The sequence below is a fragment of the Centropristis striata genome, chromosome 11, assembly GCF_030273125.1.
Source record: "Centropristis striata isolate RG_2023a ecotype Rhode Island chromosome 11, C.striata_1.0, whole genome shotgun sequence".
NCBI lineage: Eukaryota > Metazoa > Chordata > Actinopteri > Perciformes > Serranidae > Centropristis > Centropristis striata.
In genome coordinates this window covers 31,507,247-31,529,277 of record NC_081527.1, presented here as the reverse complement: position 1 = coordinate 31,529,277, position 22,031 = coordinate 31,507,247, and the positions used below count along the sequence as shown (strand labels likewise).

The following is a 22,031-nucleotide window of genomic DNA, read 5'->3' as shown; positions in this document are numbered from 1 at the left end:
GGGACAAAATGGTGGCGGCTGGACACACACATCCACCCACAAGTCCCGTCTTCAGTAGCACCGTAAAAATCAGCAGGGGAACCATCTCTGAAACAGAAAACACAGTAAAACAGGGTGTAACTTCACCGTGACATATTACCATCTTTCTCTTTCCTTACAGCCCTACCTGCCTCCTGCTCTCTCTCTCTCTTTCTCTGTCTGCACTGGAGGGGATCCACTTTATGAAGGCTCACAGCTGTAAACCTAACAACTTCTCTGAGGACGCCTGGTTGCTGTGAGGATCGTGGGAGTTGGCATGGTGACACGGGTCACTCGGGATCAGGAGTCCAGTGTTTGGCTGCTGGAGAGGAAACAGATGCTACTATGAGTTTCATGTGAAGGCTGTGCAGTTTAATTGGCAGATGGTTAAGTTGTACAAATATTACCTGAAGGTAAAGCTGGAGCTTTTCAGGTTATAATGAAAACCTCCTTTCATGTGATGTAAAATCATGCAGGGTTTTATGCCAAAAACTAAACATTTTGCTCTAAACTCCCAGTGTTTATTGTCATCTTTTAAGGGGAGATACTACAGGTGTTTTTTTTTTAACTTATAGATATCACCATGAAACTTCCCCAGTTTATTACTTACATTAAAAGAAAATGTTTTTGCATTACAAGTTTTCTGAAATTGGATGCTTAGGTATGCAAATGGGCATTACCTCATTAAATATTGGCTAATTTGCATATATTTCTAGGACTTAAATCTGAAAATTGGATAAAGCAAAGTTATTATTCTATTTTGTTGATAAATTAGATTCAAAGTTTTTTGCAGAAGGAAATTGAGACATCTCCTTTAGTCATCTCATAAATCAGAAGTACAGTCAAAAAGTCAATTTTCAACATGTTTTGAGGAGCAAAATGTTCTATGAATCAGGATATGAATGATATATAGACCAACCCCTCTGTAAAAATCTTTAGAATATAGTTAGGAATAAAACTGGTAAATTTGGTGTCTGTAAGTGGAGCTGAAGTTGAGATTAATGGTTCAGCGCATGAGAAAAAACTCATTTTGAGAAAACGGACTTTAAAGATTTCATACATTCTTAAAGGAAATGACTATTTGAAGACAAAATATTGAATCTAATCTAACCTCATTTCATACAAAAAGCGACACATGCCATTATATACAAGCATAGATATCACCAGCACACAGCAACAGACAAACATATGCAGACAGAGAAAGTGTAAAATAATTCAGTTAAAACATGAGCAGGCTGTGCAAATAAAACCAGCCAAAGACAGGAGCAGACAGTTACTGAAGCTTGTAAAAAGTCTGCTTTTGTTCGGGCATCTCTAAGATCACTTGGAAAAGTTTCAATCACTTTAGGGCGTAATAGAGAGAGATGTAAACAGAGAGAGAGTGAGAAGGCCGACATCTCTACAGCCAATATCTCCAACACTCATTCACACATAAACACTCTAGATCAGGGGTGTCAATCTCAAATACACAATGGGCCAAAATTTAAAACTTGAATAAAATCGCGGGCCAACATTGAACAAATAAACCTTTTAATATATACCAAACATGTTTTGCTTTAACATTAAATATGGAACCAGCAACGCTTATAAACATACAATATATAACTGAATAGTGCAGACATGCAAAATCAAATTTCAAAGAAAAAACACATCAATGTCATTAATTTATTAAATAAAAATTAAATAAAAATCGTATGCCTCTTTTCTATTTGCATCCTTCTGATTTAAAAATCAAAATAAACTTTTTCAACAGGTTAATAAATTCTGCCTTTCTTTTCGCCATTTTTGGGAAGGGGTAGCTCAGAGACAGCTCTAGCTTGAGGTTGCTATGACGACTGTCACAGAGGAGTGCGTTTCTGGGTCCTGTCCTGATTGACGCGCCAAAACAACAGCAGGGCATTGTGGGATTTGTAGTATTAGCTGTAAATGCGCCGTATAATACCGGCGGGTCAGCTTTTATAGTACAATAATAATATAATAATTTGGGATTGCCTCGCGGGCCAAATAAAATTACACTGTGGGCCAAATCTGGCCCGCGGGCCAGAGTTTGACACCCCTGCTCTAGATGGATAAACAGCACTACAGGTGAGTAATTTGGGGTGAACTGGCCCTTTAAATACTTTGCTTGTCAGGCAATGGGCCTATATTTTAAACAGTTGGAAAACATTAAAATATGTTTTTGTCTCTCCACTTATACATGTTTACTTGTTTATGGTAAAAGTGACACAATATGTATGTAGATTTTAGACAAACTACAGTGTCTGGGCATGTTAATGGAAGGTTAAGGGAAGAACATGCAAGACATCAAAACACATTTTTACAGTAAAAAACAGCATAAATGACTTTAACAAGGTATAATAATAATGCAAAACTGCTTAATTTCACTGTAATTTCATGTAGAAATTACCCCTGTAGGACTATTTTAAACTCAGGTTTCATTCCTGCCGTGTGTTGAGCTGGAGACCGTGACAACATTTGGGAAACCCTGCTGCTGGAGACATAAAAAACTAATTGCTGGTCACTTCCTAAAACTTGTATGCACTCTGTGACGCTGCCCGAACATAAAAGCAAATGCGGTCGACATAAACAAGGCATGTGTTTTCTGAAAGACTTTACATGTGAAGCGGGCAGAAACAGAGCGAGAGGGAGTGTGTTCGGTCGTGACATCAGACTTCCTCACTCGCCACAATAGAGCTGAAAGCTGCTCCACAGTTAGGAGGCAGGAATGTGCTAACTCCCCAAACAACAGGGCCAATTCATGACCAGTGGAGGGTTTAGGCAGGACCACTGGTGTCAGCTGTGATCATCTAGATCTCTTAAACACAAAAACACCTCACTTCACCTGCTGAAGCAAAAAGAGCCGAGTTAAACTCACCTCAGCTGGAAGAAATCATTTTCAGAGAATAAAAGTTGTGATGAGCCATGGAACATGCCTGGGTCCTGCTACAGTCATTTTATTTGCACTGCTACTATGATTAACATTAGTCTTATTCCTTCTAAAATTACTATTACTGCTGTTACTAACACTGACATTTGACTTTATCTACCAGCATCACTTCCACCTTTATTAGTCACAGACTTCACTGTGCTGTTAGTGCCTTTACTGTTGTCATGGTTCATCTTGTTCTCTCCCTCTCTCCTCCCTCCTTCTCCCCTCTCACACTCTATCTGCTCTGTTCTTCTATGTTGATCTGTTCTGTACAACGACATCTATTGCACGTTGTCTGTCCTGGGAGGGGGTCCTTCCTCTGTTGCTCTCCCTGACGTTTCCTCTTTCTTTCTTGTCTGCTGCGAGGGTCAAAGGACAGAGGGTCCTACCCTGTACAGCAGGGTCAACCTCTACATTTGTCAAAGGGACAGACTTTCTTTAGGAGACACTGTGGGGGCCGAACTTTCACATGAAGAAGAAATAATGTACTTATGCCTATAGCCGATCATCGTTTCATATTTTCACTTTATTACTAAATTCATGCTATTTTTATTTGCCTGTATCAGTGTCAACAGACTCCAAGCAAACATTGGAAATCCAGAATGATAACTTGATACTTAACAAAAAAAATGCTTTCAGAAGGCAGTTCACTAAGGAGTGATGGTTAAAAGCTGTGAAACGTAACTGTAACTGTAAATATGCTAAATACTAGAACACATTTTTTTCCTCCTCACATTTTCTGAATTAATCAGGTGTTATTCTGTGATTTTTTCATTTATTCTTTTTTTTAATTATGATCGTTGCTGTACAGTCCGTAAAGCTCCTTGAGGCAAACCTGTGTTTTGTGATTTTGGGCTATATATAAAATTAAATTGAATTGAATTGAAAGACACAAAATCTGGAGCAACACAAATGTGAGTATTTGTTGTTATTTTTATTCGTCATTGACCACATGTATTCTTTTTCCAAATCCTTAATTCGAACACAGCTTTTGTTTAACAATCTCAGTTTAGTGTGTTAGCATGCTAAAACTTGCTACACAATGTGCAGCTCAGGCTGATGGGAATGTTATTTGTTTTTACAGGAGATCACCAAAATGATTAAAATTCATCCTGGGGCGTCCCGGTGCATCATGGGTCAAGCACAAACCATTAAGGCTTAGTTCTTGCAACATAACGGGTCCGAGTTCAAAACGGGGTCAGAGGCCTTTTCTGCATGTCTCTGGAACTCAACCACTATCGAATAAAGCCGAAAGTGCCAAAAAATGACAATAATAATCCTGAGGGGGACATGAATCACAAAAGTCCATAGTTAAGTGATGTCATTTTGTTCTTTAGTGCGGTCATGTTTGGGGAAATTGAGTTATAAAGCACCTTAACAATCACATAATGCTTTGAAGGAGTTAATTCAGTTGAATGTGTGATAAAAGCAGTATTTCTTTTAGATAAGCTTGTGTTTGCTTTAAATCTCAAACTAAAATGTTCCTGTGTGAACTGACCTCCTGTTGGTACGCAGCATTTCATATCCTCTAACTCCGTCATTACCTGCATGCTGCACTGCTCCACAGAAAGCTTTTGTCCTAACTGATTTCTATCAGCAGACGATATATTAAAATCACTCTGAAGAGGAAACAGAAAAGTTTGTGTGGTTGCACGTAGGTAGTAATTTGCTTAGATTCGGATGCTTGGGTCCACTTTTTGTACGAGCAAAGCGAGGATGAAGTAAGACTTCTGTATGTGTTGGTAATTCCACACATTCACCAGTTAAGATAACTTCACTCCCATCTCGGCCTGATAACAGAAACGGTCTAAAGGTTACAGAGTCGACTCTGACAGCTCAGAGAGATCTGCATTTATTGAAGTTTCTACACATTAGTGTCAGACAAGCCCTCTAAATATTGGCGGATGAGTTGATCTTTGGATTATGAAGTTACAAACAGACACTTGTTGACCTTCTGCTGAGCCTCAGAGCTGCGAGCTTGAAGCCTCTTCATCTAAACAGAGGGATTTTCATCTCCTCTCAGGGTGTGAAGAGTGCCTGCAGCGAGAGGAGCAGCGAGGTTTAAATCTGGAGAACATGGGTGATCTCACTCGCTAACAATGTGAGCAGCTACATCCTCTCTGGCAGCAGAGCTTCCTCTGAAATAACGGTCTCCATTCTCCTTTCACACAGCTTCTCATCATAAAATATTCAATGTTAAACCAGAGCTGAGGCTGCAGCACCACTCACCACACAGGGATATTTTCTAGGAATTCTTTAGTGCCCAAAACATTTAAGTTGTTATGTTTTAATGGCTGGTTTGCTTATTTCATATGCTTAAAAGAATACTTCATCTCCCAAAATAACCATTTATATATCAATAACTCACCTCATGGTACCTTGAGTTTTTAAAGAAAACTTTGTTTTTGGATTCTTCGTTCACCTTGGAGACATGTGAGAAAAACAGACAATTCTTGATGAATTGGAGTAACAACAGCAGAATCATAATATTTATAACACTTCTTCATTAACAGTCTCACGCTTGTACAGAGGCAGTTACTAAAGGGATAGTTTAGATTACTGAAGCATGATTGCATTAGGTGCTTATCCATATTGAGTATAAGCTAGTAGATGGCAGTAGGCACACCCTTTGGAGAAGCAGCCTGGAGTACCGACACAAAGGCTAAATAATGTACTGCTCTGGACAGTGCAGCAGCTAAATGTATTTTAATCAACGCAACAAAATCAATAGCTGTTTAAATGTTAACCACATTAAGAATATTTCAATGCTAATACTTGCCATCACATGAGATTTTATGCAGTGAGACCTAAAGCCATACTTTGTTTTCATCAAAGCCACCAGACTCCATTGACAGAACAGCAATTTTACCTTGCAGAACACAGGAGTTGCTGATTTACTGCTGCATTGATTAGTACGTTAGTTTGTGTTATTGTGTGACTTTGGTGAATCCAAACTAACCTTTTAAAACACCAGAATACACACAATGACACAAACAAACTAACTTTTCGAGGCAGTGGTTGAACAGTAACTCTCGTGTTCTGGGAGGTAAAATTACTGTTTTTGTCAAAGGAGTCTGGTGGCTTTGAAGAGAGCGTAGAAAGGTTTCAGTTCCCCCACCCCCCAAGTAAATTAAACAGGGCTGCCTCACAGAATGATAAGGCAGTGAAAATATTGTAAATATACCTTACACTTAAACTGATATTGATTTTGTTTTAGAATTTAAGTAAATCATCCCCGATTTAATAAACTCATCATTAATTTGTTCTGTTTTGGGTTCTTGGTTAATCGTGTAAGTGTGTCCAGCCTTTTAAGTGTTTTTTTTATTTGAAATGTACGGTAACACGTAGTGAGTATCTCATATTAAAAAAAAAACATTTTTGTGGTGAAGTATACCTATAATATATATATTTTTAAATCTATCCAGTTCGGATAAGGAAGTTCGGAATTTGCATGTAAAACATCATGTAGGGTAAAAAATCTTACAGGTAGTAATTTAACAGTTGACTGAATCAATTAAATGTATAAAACTGAGACTGAGAAAAATGAAAAATGAGACAATTTAGTGAACTTTTTTGGTGTCTCTGTTGATATTTTCAGAAGAGGGGTGCGGTTGTATTGGGGAAAGCTTGAACCAATGACCTCAGTATTACTCATTATCTGGCTGCAGCTCTGCACAAACACACCAACATCATCATTACAAGTTGTAACCTATTGATACAGTCTATGGTTGTAACGCACTAAACTGCACCCTCATATTTGCATAATGCACACCTGTTTGATATATTAGAAGATTACTGTCTTACCTGTGATTGTCATGTCTGCTGCAGCCCTGTCGCTCTCTGTCAGAAACTAATGTGACATGAAACTTTTCAAACATCACCCGGAGCGACTGCAGCGGCGTGTTTCTCCTCCCTGCATCCCATCAACTGTCCCCGGCTGAGACTCTCCTCCTCCGGATCTGAGGGTGTGTCTCCCTCCGAGCGGAATGTGGAAATACAGCTTCCAGTCCGTGTGTGTGTGTGTGCGTGTGTTCGTGTGTGTGAGAGAGGGTGTTAATTATGTTTATTCATACACAGCGTGCAGTTAAAGTGTGTTTATCCGCGACTGAAGCTGACAGATTTGATCTTCACTGACTTCAGTGCAAAGGTGAACTGAGCGCTGTGACCGCACAGCGCCCCCTGGTGGCTCAACTGACTTTTAAAAAACTGTTACAAGAGGCTACAAGGAAAAATAAAATAGTTGTTTAATGCAATATCTAAGTAAAACGTTCTCTTGTTTTATTGCTAACATGATATTTTACACTCTTTCCAACTTCTGCTGCGTCTTAAATTAATCCAGGAAGCAGTCAAGCTCCCAGTCATACCAGAATCAGTCTTCACCATGTAATTATTAACTAATAACTTTTTTCCTTTTTTCAGACACCTTCAATATTATGTTAAATAGAACTTTCCATTAGCCATAATGACTTTCGTTTCTACAATTGTTTTTTAATGAATGACCAATAGATGGCAGTATTAACCAGCACTAAATAAGCTCAAAGCACAAACTCAAATATATTCAACACTTTCTAATAATACAAGGTGAAATAATAAGATGAATCATTTATAAATCCCCTCATAGAGAAATATTTTTGACAATCTATTGATTGCTGTAACATTTCACACAAAAATAGCAAAAATAATCACTGATTCAAGCTTCTCAAATACGAGGATTTGCAACTTTTCTTTGTCTTAAATCAAGGGTTAGCAACCTTTAAGAGCCATCATTGTCTAAAAAAAGAGAGAAAAATGTTGTTGCATGGAGCTGAAAACCTTATTTTGAGCCTTATAATGAAGATGAAACAGCCTACTGAGTCTAAATTAGCCTACCAACATTACTAACAGGTCATATCAGAATGCAGCGAGGTGCCAAGTGCAAATGAAAGGCTCGACACCGAAGAAATATCGTAAGCTAGTCTAGCTAGAGAAACTCAAAGCTCGCAAAATTTAGAGTGCTGGGCTGGAGACTTTCATAAACTATGATGCACATTTTAGTTGACTAAAGACACATTTTTTAATGTCGTATATAAGCTTCACATTTTTATAACTGAAGAACAAAAATTGTTTTGGGCCTACACCAATGACAAAATAACTCCTTGTCACAGCCACAGGAAGCCACAGCAGATGGCCTGAAGAGCCACAAAGTGTCTCTGACAGGCAACCTCCGCTCCAATGATAAACTGCATATAACTGATATTCTGTCAAAACAAGAAATTTAAAGATGTCTTCTTGGATTCTGGGAAATTGTAAAGGATGTTTTATACTGTAATCAAGGAAATAAATGAGTAATAAGTCAATAATTAAAGGTTCATTTGGTAACATTTATAAGAAAATGTTTTTTTGCCATGTTTGATGAAACTTTCACTATATCCTGGCAGGAATACATGAAACAGATCATCTGTTGGGAAAAAAAATACTTCTCCAACATTCTCCTGGATTGTACAAACCCAGTGCCAGGATTAAAACAACCAATCAGAGCCAAGCAGTCGGGAACACAGCTGTCAATCAATAAATGCTTTTGTAATGCAGTCTGTCAAACAAGTTAATGTCTAGAAGGTAACCCTATATTTTTGTAAAAAAACATAGCAAAACTAGCTTCAACTTTTGGGAAAACTCATTGCTTGACGACTTATCTGAACCTGAACCATGAGGCCTCACGAGAGTTTTACAAATCTAGTGTTCCCTTCTAGATACGACTGTTAAACATGGAGGACAAAAAGATAAGTCATGGGGTAAAATGGCATCATATCATTATGGAAACCATCCCTTTATTTCTAGCACTGTCTGCTGTAACCCTTCACCACACAGCTATAGTTACAATACGTATGTGCAAATGATATGCTGCCATTTGGACCTGTGACTTCTCTTCTTTCTACCCTCTTTGCTCTCAAACTAGGCAGCACTGATAGAACATGGATCAAGATTGTGTTACTGCATTTCCCATTTCTTGCCTCAAATGTTTTCAGAAACATATTTGACTGACTGTTTAGCTGTAAAATGAGATTTTGTGGCCCCGTCAATGTTATGAAAACAGTCAAGCAGTTCTCTGCACAGAGAAGACGAGGAGAGCTGCAGAAGGAGGTCTCACTCTGCTTCAAATTCTGCTGTTTTCTAGTTTTCGGCTGCCTACAGCTTTAAAAGAAGCATTAGTGAAGCCCTAAAACTAACAAACAAACACATACAAACAGAATTATTTATTTAGATATAAAAGACAGGTGCATTTTTATACAGTCTATATACACTGTTCAATGACAATAATAAGAAAAATCTCTGAATTGCTACAAAATCAGTGTAAACATTTTTTCTGGTTGGTCATTTTTTTTAAAGTCTCTGTGATGAGACAGAAAAGAGTGCAGAGAAGTTATTGTAAACAATGCACACCTCCCTCTCGCTGAATATAACACTGATACAACAAACATGTAAAGGTACAGAAGAGACAATATAATAATAAAAAAGGAGATTATGCTACTGTCTTGATTGTTTTTAGATTACACATATTGAAACTTATTTGTTGGCACCACTCAGTCCACAAAGACAAAATTACAGACGATATATTTTAGTGCAGTTTTTGTTGTTTTGTGTGTCAGTTTTAAGTCCCAGGAGTCAAACACACACAGACCATATGTACTGTATGTTTATATACAGTCATTCAGACACTTGGTGGCAGCACTGCTACACTTTCTCCTGCTATTCTCTCTGGTGCAGCAAAATGTAAATTGACAAGCAGTTGGAGGTTTCTCAAAAACACTTTGGTTACACGCCACAACCGTAAAGGAATAGTTTAACATTCATGGAAATACACTGATTATCTTTCTGGCAGAGAGTAAGATGAGAAGAGCGATAAGAATTCAGCAGCCAAACTTCTCCCGTCACCTCAGTTTGAGCCTCTTTGCACTGGTTACCAGTTTCTTTTAGAATCCATTTAAAAATCCTACTTATTACTCACAGTACATCAGTGAAATGTAACTCTTTACTGTCCCAAAAGGCCTCTTAGATTTGCTGATTTAGAACTTTCAGCAGCTGCAGGATCCAGGTTCACCTCTGCTTTGGATCAGATATAAAGTATTCAGTCTGCTGGCACTGTCTCAACTTTCTTATCTTGAAAAACATTTTTATTGACTCAATTTTAAGCATAATACAGCTCTGTTGTTTTAATGCCAGATGTTTATTTTTAACTGTTTTAATCAGTTTTATTGTTTAGTTTTGTTTACTGTACAGATGCCTTTATATGTGACTGTTTTTGTTTGTTTTTATCAAACAGGCTATCATTGATTGTCTTAAGTAAAACCAAACTATGCGCCTTGTTTGAAAAGTGCTATAAAAATAAAATTATTACTTCCGCTAAAAGGGGGTTCTGTTTTTAGTTTGTTTGTTTGTCAGCAGGATTACAAAAAAACTGCTAGCTGGATTTCTATTAAACCTTGTGGGAGGGTTTATTATAGGCCGAGGAAGAACACATTAGTGTTTAGAGCGGATCTGAATCACAGTGCAGATACACAAACTACTTATAAACTTTCTTTAACATTGCAGAGGTCTGTGCTCTGAGTACTCTTCTGGTCATTGTTATCATCATGTCCGTGTGGTAAATATGAGTAAAGCATCTGGTTAGCTTAGCACAAAAAGTGGAAATGGAGGTCAACTGCTAGCTTGGTTCTGTGCAATGGTAACAAATATGACTATCAGAATGATAGTGAATTCACTAATAAACAGGTTTTATCTTATTGAATCTGTACAAAAATCGAACACTATAGACGACAAGTTGTGGTTTTACAGGTTATGTGCCAAATCAGAAGCGCTGCTAAGAGTGCTAGGTGAAATACACAGCCAATGGCAGGCTACATATTATGTCAAATTAGTATATTTCAGTCAGGCAAGCTGTTTTCTCTTGTTTCCAGTCTTTGTGCTAAGCTAAGCTGACATAACTTTGCTGTAGCTTAATTTTCAGTTTACAGACATGAGAGTGGTATCAACCATCTTAAAAATAAAGACATCCCCCAAATTGTTGAAAACTCTTTGCTCTATTGCTCAGGCTGCTTAAATGCTAAGCAAGCTACTTCTCACACCTTGCATATGTCGTTGAGTTGTTGCAGTACAACCAAAAAGTGTTCCTCTCTTCTATCACATAATTTGAATTTCGGACCAAAAAGTCAAACTGAAATGAGTATAGGTTGTGAAGCACAATTGTTTTGTTCTTTTCTTTGGTATCATCTTTCAACCCCGACAGTTGTATTTAGAGACCTTAAGTTGAGAACCGCTACAGTTTGAGTTCCCGTCCTGACGAGTCATGTTGTTTTAAAATCTTCCTGGAGGCAGAATGAACCTCACTGGAGCCAGAGAGCCGGCTAAACAACCTTTCCAGCAGATCAAACCAGCAAATAAAAGCTCATAGCTCGTTCTATCCAGATCACAAATGCTGAGGTCATTTCTGAATAAAAAAGTCACCGCTATTCACATTTATAATTTGACCTTTTCGCCTGCAGCTCCGCCTCGAGTCAATTCTGTTTGTACCGTTTAAACTCCCACTGACATATTTTCTGACTTCAGCCTTGAATAAACTGTGTGTTGTTGTTGTGATTGTCTGTTGCATTTTGCCCTCAGGAAAACAAAGTGATTACTCATTCAGTTTTTTTTGGACCTGGGCGGCCCATCATGAGTCCAGGTAGATGGAGTAGATCTGGTTGAGGCAGCGGTCGACGCCTCCTGCCTGGAAGAGGAAGCTGTCGTCTGAGCAGGGGGACATGGAGTAACCGCCCCCGGCCTGACCCTGCAGGTCCTGCAGCAGGTCGAACCCTGAGGGGAGGAAAACACAACATGTATGTTTGGCTCCTTTCTTTTCATGTGAAAGAAGAGTGCACATACAGTTATTTTAGATATAACCTTTAATCATTATACAGAGAGCTTATTGCTACCTTACCTTGTGCTGCCATTAATATAAAAATAATATAAAAATCTCCTAAAGCAAAGTAAACAGAGAACGATCCAAACCTACAGACAGATTCATACGATGAGATGTGATAGAATGGAATATATACGATGAGATGTGAGTGAAACAGGCTAAAGTCAGTGCAAATGTTAACCAAACTTTCAGAAAACCTGCGACTGAAAGTGTAAATTTATGCACAGTTCTGTCATGTGATTAATAGGAGTTGGTCCCATTAAATCACTGCAGAAAAAGAGGGCCCAACAAGGTAATATAATTCAAAGGATGCCAGTCAACTGTGAGAAAACAATATTGTTAAATTTATATTTTGGCATTCATGTTTATTTCATGTTTTCATTTGAGGAACATTACAGTCTCATCACCTCTCAAATGATGATGCTTTGTTTGCCGCCATTTTTCATCTCTTCAGTGGACGTCACATGCTCGATATAGGTCATGATATATTTTCAAAGTTTTCCATTGTACTTTTTTAGATTACAAATTTATTGATATACCCCTTTTTTTCACCTCAAGTGTAAAACATATTTGTGAATACTTTCCAGTCTCCATTCAGTTTATTTTCAATAAGTGGATAGAAATGCACCAAGAAAAAGAGAAGTTTTTCAGATGCTGTCCGACCAATGAGAACTCTGATTTGGAGCACATGGACGCCTTCACCGCGCTGCCTTACCTGTAGAATGAGAGGCGGAGGAGGTTGTGAAGTAACTGGCGGGTTCGAAGCCTCCGTCACTGACTGGTTGAACCACTTTTCCTTCTCCGTACAGACATCCTAGTGGAACCACAGAGAAAACATGAGGAACAAGTGGATACGTCAGACTGAGGTGATGTTGACACATGCTCGGTGGACTCGGTCAGTACCTTGCTGCTGTGAGAACACTTGTTGGTGGTTGTAGGTTTTGTGGTAGCCCTGCAGCTGGACGTCCCCTCGGTCTGACGACGAGCTCACTGGGCTGACATCAGCGGACATGTACAACGATGTTGGTCTGTTCCTGTTGGCAACACCAGGACTTAGTCAGTACCCCAACATGCACTCAGACCAGTTGTGAAAAATTAATACCATGCTGTATAGAACCATAAAGAACACTTAAACTTGATTTGTTCTTTTTTCATACATTTTGTAGATTAAACATTAAAGAACCATTGCAGCCTTGGACTCACTTTTGCTTTTTACCACTGAATTTATCAGTCACTTTCCCAATATTTTGTTTTTATTCATTTGTAATTAAGTGTGCATAGGATTTAGTGGTATTTAGTGGTAAGGTTGCAGATTGGAACCAACTATGGTGGCCTTCAGGTTACATAAAACATGAAAGGTTCTCTCTGGAGACAGAGTTTGGTCTGTCCGTTCTGGGATTCTGTACAAACATGGCGGTGTAACCAGTGTTGCCAACTCTTTTCCAATGAAAGTAGTTAAAAAGTCACTTAAAATCACAAGATTACATCATAGGCTCGTTTGCACATTAATGACGTCACCGTGCATCAGTACATCAGTGGTTGTGTCGGCTGACTGCCTGCCTGCTCAAGGCACAGGAGGAGGGGAAGGAACCCCAAGCTGCTGGCAGAAGAGCCGTGGACTTTGGTTACTTTGAGCAGCAAGCATGAGATTGAATTAAAATAGATTTTTTGCTTTTTCCCTGATGGTAGGAATATGTCATTTAAATTGTCGCTAGTTGTTATCGTTTGTTTTTAGAAATAAAGTTGCTAAGAGGGTCTGAAGAGTCGCTTTATCGAGTGAAAAAGTCGCCAAGTCGGCAATATGACAGAGACCATAGAAGAGGATCCACTCGATTCAGTTCAGTTTTAGCTTTATTGGCATGAATGTTTGAATTACCTTATTGCCAAAGCCATTATACATATTATTCAATATTTACATTTTCCTTAAGAAAGCTAAATAGATACCCACAAGACAAAAACTAAATTATTTTAGATGTAATCAATGTTTTTATTAGTGTATGGCAACAGTCAACAGGAGATGGATAAACTAGGGTATAATATATATTAATAGTTATTTTTTCAAAGAAAACCTCTTTCAGATACGTGGATTTCTCACACTGTAGTAAAAAGTGAGATTCAGTCTCAAACTCTCTTTTATGAAACTAGGCCTCAATATAATTCCTCAAAAATACAACAATTTCAGATAATTAAAATCTAATGAAAGTATTACAGGAGTTAAAGGAAGGTACATCTGGTAGTAGATGTTTTAACTGACCTATTTGCCCCTTTGTGATCCAGGATATGTTGACTTGAGTCTTGGTTCTAGAATAATCCTAATTTGTGACCTGAAATTTCTTATTATCTGAATTTGTTGCATGTTTTATGTCTGAAACTTTGTTTAATGCTGCTGCTGACTGGACCAGAATATTCTTGTAAAGGAGATTTTTAATCCCAATAAGGCTTTAGATGTATCTCAATCCTTCACGCTGGACTTTTAAACTAAGCAACAGGTTTGACATTTTTAATCCACTGCAGGTATAGTTATTAAAAACTAGAGTAGACTAAACTAGACTAAGCATTTCTGCTGATAACCATTATGTGGCAGCAGCTGTGTTATCAGAGACAAACATGTAAATACTTAAACCTCTTACACAAACAGTGCAGTTTATACAAGGAAGCGTTTCCACCTCCAGGGGGGGTTAATGTAGGCGGGCTTTGTGTGGAGCTGTATCCATCGCTACGCTGCAAGAATGTGCTGACTGTGCACAAACACTCTGACTCAACATGGAAACGAATGAGTCAGTGGAGCCAAGTCGACAAGAAGAAAGAAAATCTCTCCAAGGAGATATGCAGCTGAAAACCCCCCAATATGGTATTTGAAGTGCCCCCCCTTCTCCTTCAAAGAGCTCGCTCTCAGCATTTCATGTGGCCTGAGAACTCTCCTGGATGATGTACTGTAGCATATTGGTCCCCCGAGAGCCAAATGGCCTTGGTTCCTGCTGGAAGGGTTTTAGTGGGCTTCATAAACAAGCCAGGCCCTGTCAGAGATACTGATGGCTGCTGGCCCAAAGCGCTTTCTATATTCGCATCTGACCAGCTATAAAAAAAGGAAATGTTTGGAGATTTCTTTACATATCTATCATTTATCAACCCCAGGTCTCTTTATTACCCATTTCCCATGTCAAATGCTATTATATTTAATTTAACAGTCTCTGCGTTCAGCGGAGAAGCACAATAAAAGCCAAAATTAATCAGAAGGACTTTCTGAAACCCAAACTGATATAACTTACAGATGGCTGCGGCTTCCCAAGGTAATAAAGACCAGGCTTTGTGTAGGATTATGTAAACAAAGTGGGCTTTGATATAGCACGACTGTTGAAATGAATGTGCCGCGATGACTGCGAGCCCCAAGAATTCAACACTTCTCTGGATTCCCCCCTCGCTGGCCCCAGAACCATCAGAGCTGACCTTAACTATAAACAACCGCGGCTGTTCCACGGCTTACATTCTTGCGACGCTGCAACAACATAGCTGGGATGTCTGAGCCGTGGCGTGCGTGGCCCTGCTGGGTCGATCTGTCGTTTTGTGGCCAGTGTGCCCAAAACTTCTCAGATGCATTAGCTTAACAGAGAGCCCACGCCTGAGGGAGCGGCTGTCAGCACGACCTCAGGAAACTGTTTCTCTGATCATATTTTACCGGCTAAACCCCTTCATCAGTTTTCTTTTCATTTCTTTCTTAGTAACTGCAGCCAGCTGTCCTTATACATGGAATGAGAAGAATCCTGCTTGCACAATTTATGTGCATTATTTGTATTCAAGTCATGGTTGCTTTTTTAATAGCCACACACTTGGACTGGATCAGATGAGGGGATGAGTCGGTTTACAAAAAGGTGCCAGCATGTGCACGCTAGACTGATCTGTTTTCAGTTTTGGCAGAGGAAAGATGCTGTGACACAGATTTGCAGGATCACAGAGGATCATGTTGAATGTATGTAGCACAGATTGAGATTTAATGTGATCTAAGCGCTACCAATCAAGCACTTAAAGAAACTAGAGTATGCCTACTGCACGTTGGAGATACAGTAAATACAAAAATGTGTGGACATGTCAAAACATTTCAGTTAAACCGGCTGTTTGGATCCGATGTCAGTAGGAGCTTCTGCAAAGTAAACTTCATTTCTTCTCTTTCCTTCAAATTCTATAATAGTGTTTCTGTGCGAGAGCCATCCCGGTTAGTGCGCCTGTATCTGATGGAGACGCTGCTCCAAAAAGCCAATCCAGCTCACCCCAACCGCAAAACACACAAACACTGCACATCACAAATACTCGCTGATGGACAAGCTTTAAGCGCGGGGCCGCTGAATCCCTCAAGTATTAAATAATTAAAAAAGAAGTCGAAATGGCTCGTCTCAGCCAGAGTAAACACGCGCCTGGCTATGAGGTCAGGGCTTGATGCCGTGAAGCACAGATAATTTACTTTCACGTGTTTAATGTCTCGCTAAGTCATTTGGGGGAAAAACAAGTGCTTGTCTGGTATTGGCTTTGGCAGGCCGTAGTGTACTGCGGGCACCAGTGGGATTCTATGACATCCTCAGTGTCTATAAAGAGACGTCAATGGACAGATTGTGCAGAGCTTCATGGAAGCTCTGGCTGCAGACTGTGAGGAGATGGAGGCTGAGAGATGCTGCGTTCAGGCAAGTAAACACTAGTTATAGTTATATGCAGTGGCGGAATGTAACTAAGTACATTTACAAGTACTGTGCTTAAGTACAATTTTGAGGTACTTGTACTTTACTTCAGTATTTCCACATATGTAACTTTATACTTCTGCTTTACTAGACTTACAGGCAAATAATGTACTTTTTACTCCACTACATATATTAGCTGACAGCTTTAGTTACTTTTCATGTCAAGATATAACATGAAAAAAATTATCAATTTAAAATGATTACTACTTTTATTAATTAAACCTCATAAAAGTTTAGGAAGTTAAAATAAGCCCTACCTTGGCAACAGTAATATTTTGCCTCCATAAATGCATCAATAATAAAAATCTAATAATAAAATATAAAACAATCTGAGTGTCCTTCTGACTGTTTTGTATTTTAACTGAAGTAAGTTTTGAATACTTCTTCCACGATTATATGTCCTAAAAACACAAACGAACCACAAAAAAATTAAATTGCTTTTGGCTCAGTTAAACTAACTTTATTTGGTAAACTCTTTAAACTTGTTAGCTTCGCACTGAAACATGATCTTATGAAGTCAAGAAACACAAGTGAAATCCTGCTGCAGCTAAAGCATCTTGAAGAAGTTTGGTGTTGAATGATTATACAGTTGAATGATCTACATCAGCTAAAGCAACAGGCAGTGTAATATAATCTGTGTGCTAACTTGTATGTATAGATAGACAACTTTAGTGTGTAGCATTATCTTCAATTTACCAAGATCTCAGTACATTCAAACAAAAAATGTTTATGTCATTACTTAATATCATTACTTAAAATTTCTTGGGTAGAATATTTCAATAGACAATTTAATTTTATATTACGCAACTAATCACTCCACATATATTATAGGAATATAGGGAGAATATTGTGATACTCTATCATAATATCTTTAATTAAGATTTCTGTCAAAGTGTATTTTGATAAATCAAAGTCCCCTATCAAACTGTGCTCAAGGTTCACAAGCACAAGGTTCATTTTCTGGAAGAAGAAAAAAATCTGCAGCATGAAGGCCATCAAATGTTGCTGAAAGTCTTAGATATCAAGTTTTCCAGTAATTTAACCATGTTCTAAGAACCTTTTGTTAAACTGTTGTTTCCAAAGTCAATAATAAACCTCAAGCTTATAGGTTTGAATATGTGTTCAGAGAGAACTACACGTCTGTACTCCTCTGCCAGGACCTAAAGCCCATTAGAAAACACAATTCTGTGGAAATACTGGACAATTTCATGTGAAACTATGTGCATTAAATGTGAAGATTTTATACCTCTTAATAAACCACAAAAATGTTACTTTGGCCCTTATCAGCTCCCTTTTATTGACCAGACTGCCTTTGTTGTTACTGCTGTGCCAATAAATGTAACTTTACAAGCTATTCTTCAATGACCAATGATTTGAGGCCATATTGTCCAGAAACTGCTGCCCTGGAGGCCTTCAGCTGTATCTTTTTAGTCTCACATCTACTTTTATACTGGGCTAGACAAAATTTGTCTCAGTTTACAGTACACATACGTTCTGCGGCCTCCAAGTATCCAATCAGTGTGACCACAAAGCCATAACTCCATCTCTAGTGATAATGTCTCTGGTTTATTCAAGAATGCACAGGCTCGCATCACTTTCCCTGTTTCGGGGCATGTGCTTTCCAGACAAGAGAGGCGAAGAAAAGTCACATCACAACTGGGTTTTAATGGCGTCCATGTATTCATGATTTGACATAGCGCAGGGTGGAACTGCTTTGGTTTCAGCAGTTTAAAAATGCTTTGGTACATATCAGATTTGTCAAATGAAAAAAGGTTCACTCCAACATGCAGAGAGGAGCAGAAAACTGTGGTCAGTTTTCACTATTTTTATCTTTCGTAGAAAATAGCTCCGGATGAAAACTGCCAAATGCAAACAAAATCTCATTCAGTTCCATTGTATCGGGTTGGCAGCAGAAGTCCCTGCAGTTGATAACTCAAATCCTTGCCAGACTCCACCAGGGGTAAAAGGGAAAATGTTGTTTTTAGCGATTTGGATGAACTGAACATTTAGGTTAGCCTTTGGGTCCATTGCTGGCACAGTAGTAGTAAAATACTCTGTTTTCCAAGAAATAAAAGCAATTTATTTTTAAAATGCATGACAGTGAGAACATAAAAATATACTGTTTGACATTTATTGTTTAACAGCTGCATCTCATGATATAAAAGGTCATTTTTCTTAATGGTGACTTCACTCTATGAAACAATGAAAAAAGTGCAATAAAACAGAAAATGGGAAAAAATAAACAACAAAATATATCTCCTGTAACAACTACTGTTGTGCTCCCCACGAACAAGGCACTTAACATCCAACTGCCAGCTGTAAAAAAAAGTTCAAAGAGCAAATAATAACTGCAGCATTGCTTATGAAGCCCTAATAAAAAAATAAATAATTACGTTTTCGGGCTGCAACAAATTTAACATCATGATCTACGTAAGAGCAAGACCTTACACTCACCCCTCTCTCATGCTTTCTGCGCTTGGAATTGAAGATATTGGACTGTTGGCGTCGAAGTTTCCCTCCAAGCCTCGATACCGGGAGCAGGTGTCTGCTGGTGGTGGGAGAAACTCTGAATTTGCCCGGTTGTGGACAGAGCTGCTGTTTGAGTACACACCTGAAAGACAGACGAGGATTACTTCAATGACAATATATGTTTTGAGCAGCAAGAAACACATTTTGGCTTGTAAGGTAGCTCTGAAAAGGTTGATCCTTTGTGGTGGTTTATGTAGCAGTTAGCTTTGAAGTTATGATTGAGAGTTTTAGGAAAAATGTTCCAGGGTGTCCACAGAAGCTTCCAAAACTGCCAAAGCAGCATAATTCACTGTCGTGCTTTCATGCTTCGTCCGTCTTCACGGCCAGTTTGCACCAAACACTCAAACTGTCACCAAAATATGGCTAAATACATACATTAGCTAGACTTTTGCTAGCTGTTAGGTGTCTATGTTGTTCGCTACCAACGTAAGCAACCATCCAGTGATTTATTTCATTCTCAACTAATCTGTCATTATATTTCTTTTTAAGTATTTAATTTATCAATGTGTCTTTAAAATCTCAGAAGAATAAAAATGTGTTTGACGTTTTTAAATTGCTTGTTTTGTTTGACCAACTGTTCAAAACCTCAAAATACTTCATGATGAGCTGGAACTTATTAATGAAGGAATTATTAAAAAATGTGAATTACATTTGTGTTGAATAACTTTATTGTCCAAGACTTAAAAGAAACGGAAGGTTTCGACAAAGCTAATGGCTAAGTTGCTAATTGTGCTAGCAAGCAATATTAAACCATAGGCTATTTTTTTACACATATTTGAGTAATTTAAACAACCATACTTAGCATATAAATGGACAGAGAAAATGTGAATAATGTTATCGGAGTAGTTTGCCAAGTTCCTATGGACATTATAATGTATAAGCTAGGCCTATATATATATATATTTTTTTTTTTTTTTACATGCTCAGTTGTAACAGTTAGCAGATAGCTAACTAAACTTTTCAGATGCATTCCTAACCTACGGGAGATGAGTATTTGATAATAAGTGCAAATTATTACAATATGTCAATTAATTTTCTGTTGATCAACTTATAGACAGCTAACAGCTAAGCGGCTAACTGCAGTACCATATTTAAGACAGTAATAAAAGTGTTTTAAATGCACTGAGCCTAAACATGGAGAGAGAAAATGTGGATAAAGTTTTGAGAATAGTTTGACAAGTTTCAATTTTTTACGTATTGAAAGCCAGGTCTGTTTTAAACAGTTCAAATCTAATCTGACTGCTGCCATTCCCTGTGAAGGCTCAAGCTCCGAATTTTACAGACATATTTCTAACCTACAGGAGGCCAGTGTCAGATACAAAAAACACAGGTTTTTGGTGGCATTCATTTAAAGCTGTAACACAAATATGAGCCGGGCTTTCAACACTTGGCTTTGAGTTTAAGGGCGGCTGATGGTGATAGCATGTGTCACCACAAACCGAGCATACATACAGTAATGTACATACAGAGGTATACATAACAGTCACAAAGTAACATTTGGCCGTTTCTGATAAGGAGAAAGTCCTCTTGGGACATTTTCAAAATTAAACACTGACATGCTTGTTTCACCCTGAATAAACATAGCTGGTAGTGTGCTGTTTGAGGCTTTTCCCTCAAAGTCTTCTGGGTAAAACTGCAAGTAGTCTGAAGTAATAGACATGGACAGCTCTCCTGGACACTCTCCCCTCTCTTTTGCCAACTGAGCCTCAGTATACCTGACAGCTTCTTGATCCCAGTTCAGCCATTGAAAGGGAAAGAAAAAGAGCTTGGCTGGAAAACCGGTTTGGAGAAGCTGAGGGACGGGCGGGGAGAGGGCCAACTCGCCCGCAGTCAGTGCCCGGTAATTGGACAAGGTAAACACTGGCATGATGAGCTATCATCGAAGGAATGGAGGAGAGGAGGGAGAGGAAAAGGAGCAAATGAGGCCATGGGAGAAAATGGAAGAGACAGGCAAACAGCCCAGGTGTTTGGGCAATTACCCTTCTCTTTGTTTTCCCTCATTTTCAGAGAGGTGTTGGAGGTTAAACACAGATTTCCATTTGCTTTTGCTACTGTTTCATCTGTGCATACCTGTGAAGTCATCTAAGCTGGGTAAAGGTGATCCGTTTCCTTGGTGGAGGTGCTGCCTCGCCAGACAATCGCTCAAAATATCCGATTCCAGCATTGTGTGCACCTGAACCTGTGAAACAGACCAAATACAGATGTTCATACAGATGATAAAAGTATATTGTGGTGTCGTGTTTTCACGTGTGCGTTTGCCTGCCTGCATGCAGGGATGAGAGTAATTATGTTAAAGCTGCAGCTTAGTTCTCTTCCAATTGTGTTTTGCTGTTGGGCAACACAGCTCCCATGGAGCTAAACTTTGAAATGATTCACTTCTCTTTTGATTACATACAGTAGAACAATTGAAACACAGAGAGATTTCTGCAGGCAGTTTTCTACTGTTCATTTTTCAAAGAAATGATGCTTGAACCAGATGCCTGGTTCTTGTTTCGTCTCGCGATCCAGCTTCTTGAGGTACAAAATCCAGAAATCTTGTTAGGCAATCTTATTCCAAGATGTTCTAACAAAGTTAAGGCAAGACAATTTACTTTATTATCCAGCGTTAACAGTGGATCCCCCAGGACTTTCCAAAACAATTTATAGACAGCTCCAGGACTCGCTGACTAGCTCATGAAGGACACCCAGAAACCACAAAAGATGGATGAATAATCAGCTAAAAATGTGCGCCCAAACCAGTGTTTATGAAGATACAAACTTCAATAGCGGTGGCGCATCAGCTCGAAGAAATGTACAACCGTGAGGAGTTTATGAAGTGCATGTTTAATATTTCAAAGTCCTCTTTAGCCCCACAGGGTTTACTGCAGCGGAGGGCGTGTTAGCCATGTCACAA

At 38.7% G+C, this 22,031-nt stretch overlaps 1 protein-coding gene across 5 annotated transcripts in view; it reads right to left on the bottom strand.

Annotated features, from left to right (window-relative positions):
• Window positions 1-9,156: 9,156 nt before the first annotated feature.
• LOC131980791 (zinc finger protein GLIS1) overlaps window positions 9,157-22,031 on the bottom strand; it is a 51,842-nt gene continuing 38,967 nt past the window's right edge. For 4 of the 5 annotated variants that reach the window (XM_059345090.1, XM_059345093.1, XM_059345091.1 and 1 more), the window contains exons 5-9: window positions 21,209-21,317; window positions 19,064-19,220; window positions 12,786-12,916; window positions 12,598-12,696; window positions 9,157-11,776 (exon numbers count right to left, since the gene is read on the bottom strand). In XM_059345090.1, the coding sequence (XP_059201073.1) occupies window positions 11,634-11,776; window positions 12,598-12,696; window positions 12,786-12,916; window positions 19,064-19,220; window positions 21,209-21,317 (639 nt within the window). In that variant the 3' untranslated portion in view covers window positions 9,157-11,633. Of the gene's footprint in view, window positions 11,777-12,597; window positions 12,697-12,785; window positions 12,917-18,294; window positions 18,926-19,063; window positions 19,221-21,208; window positions 21,318-22,031 lie in introns of those variants that run through there. The other variant, XM_059345094.1, reaches the window with a different exon arrangement.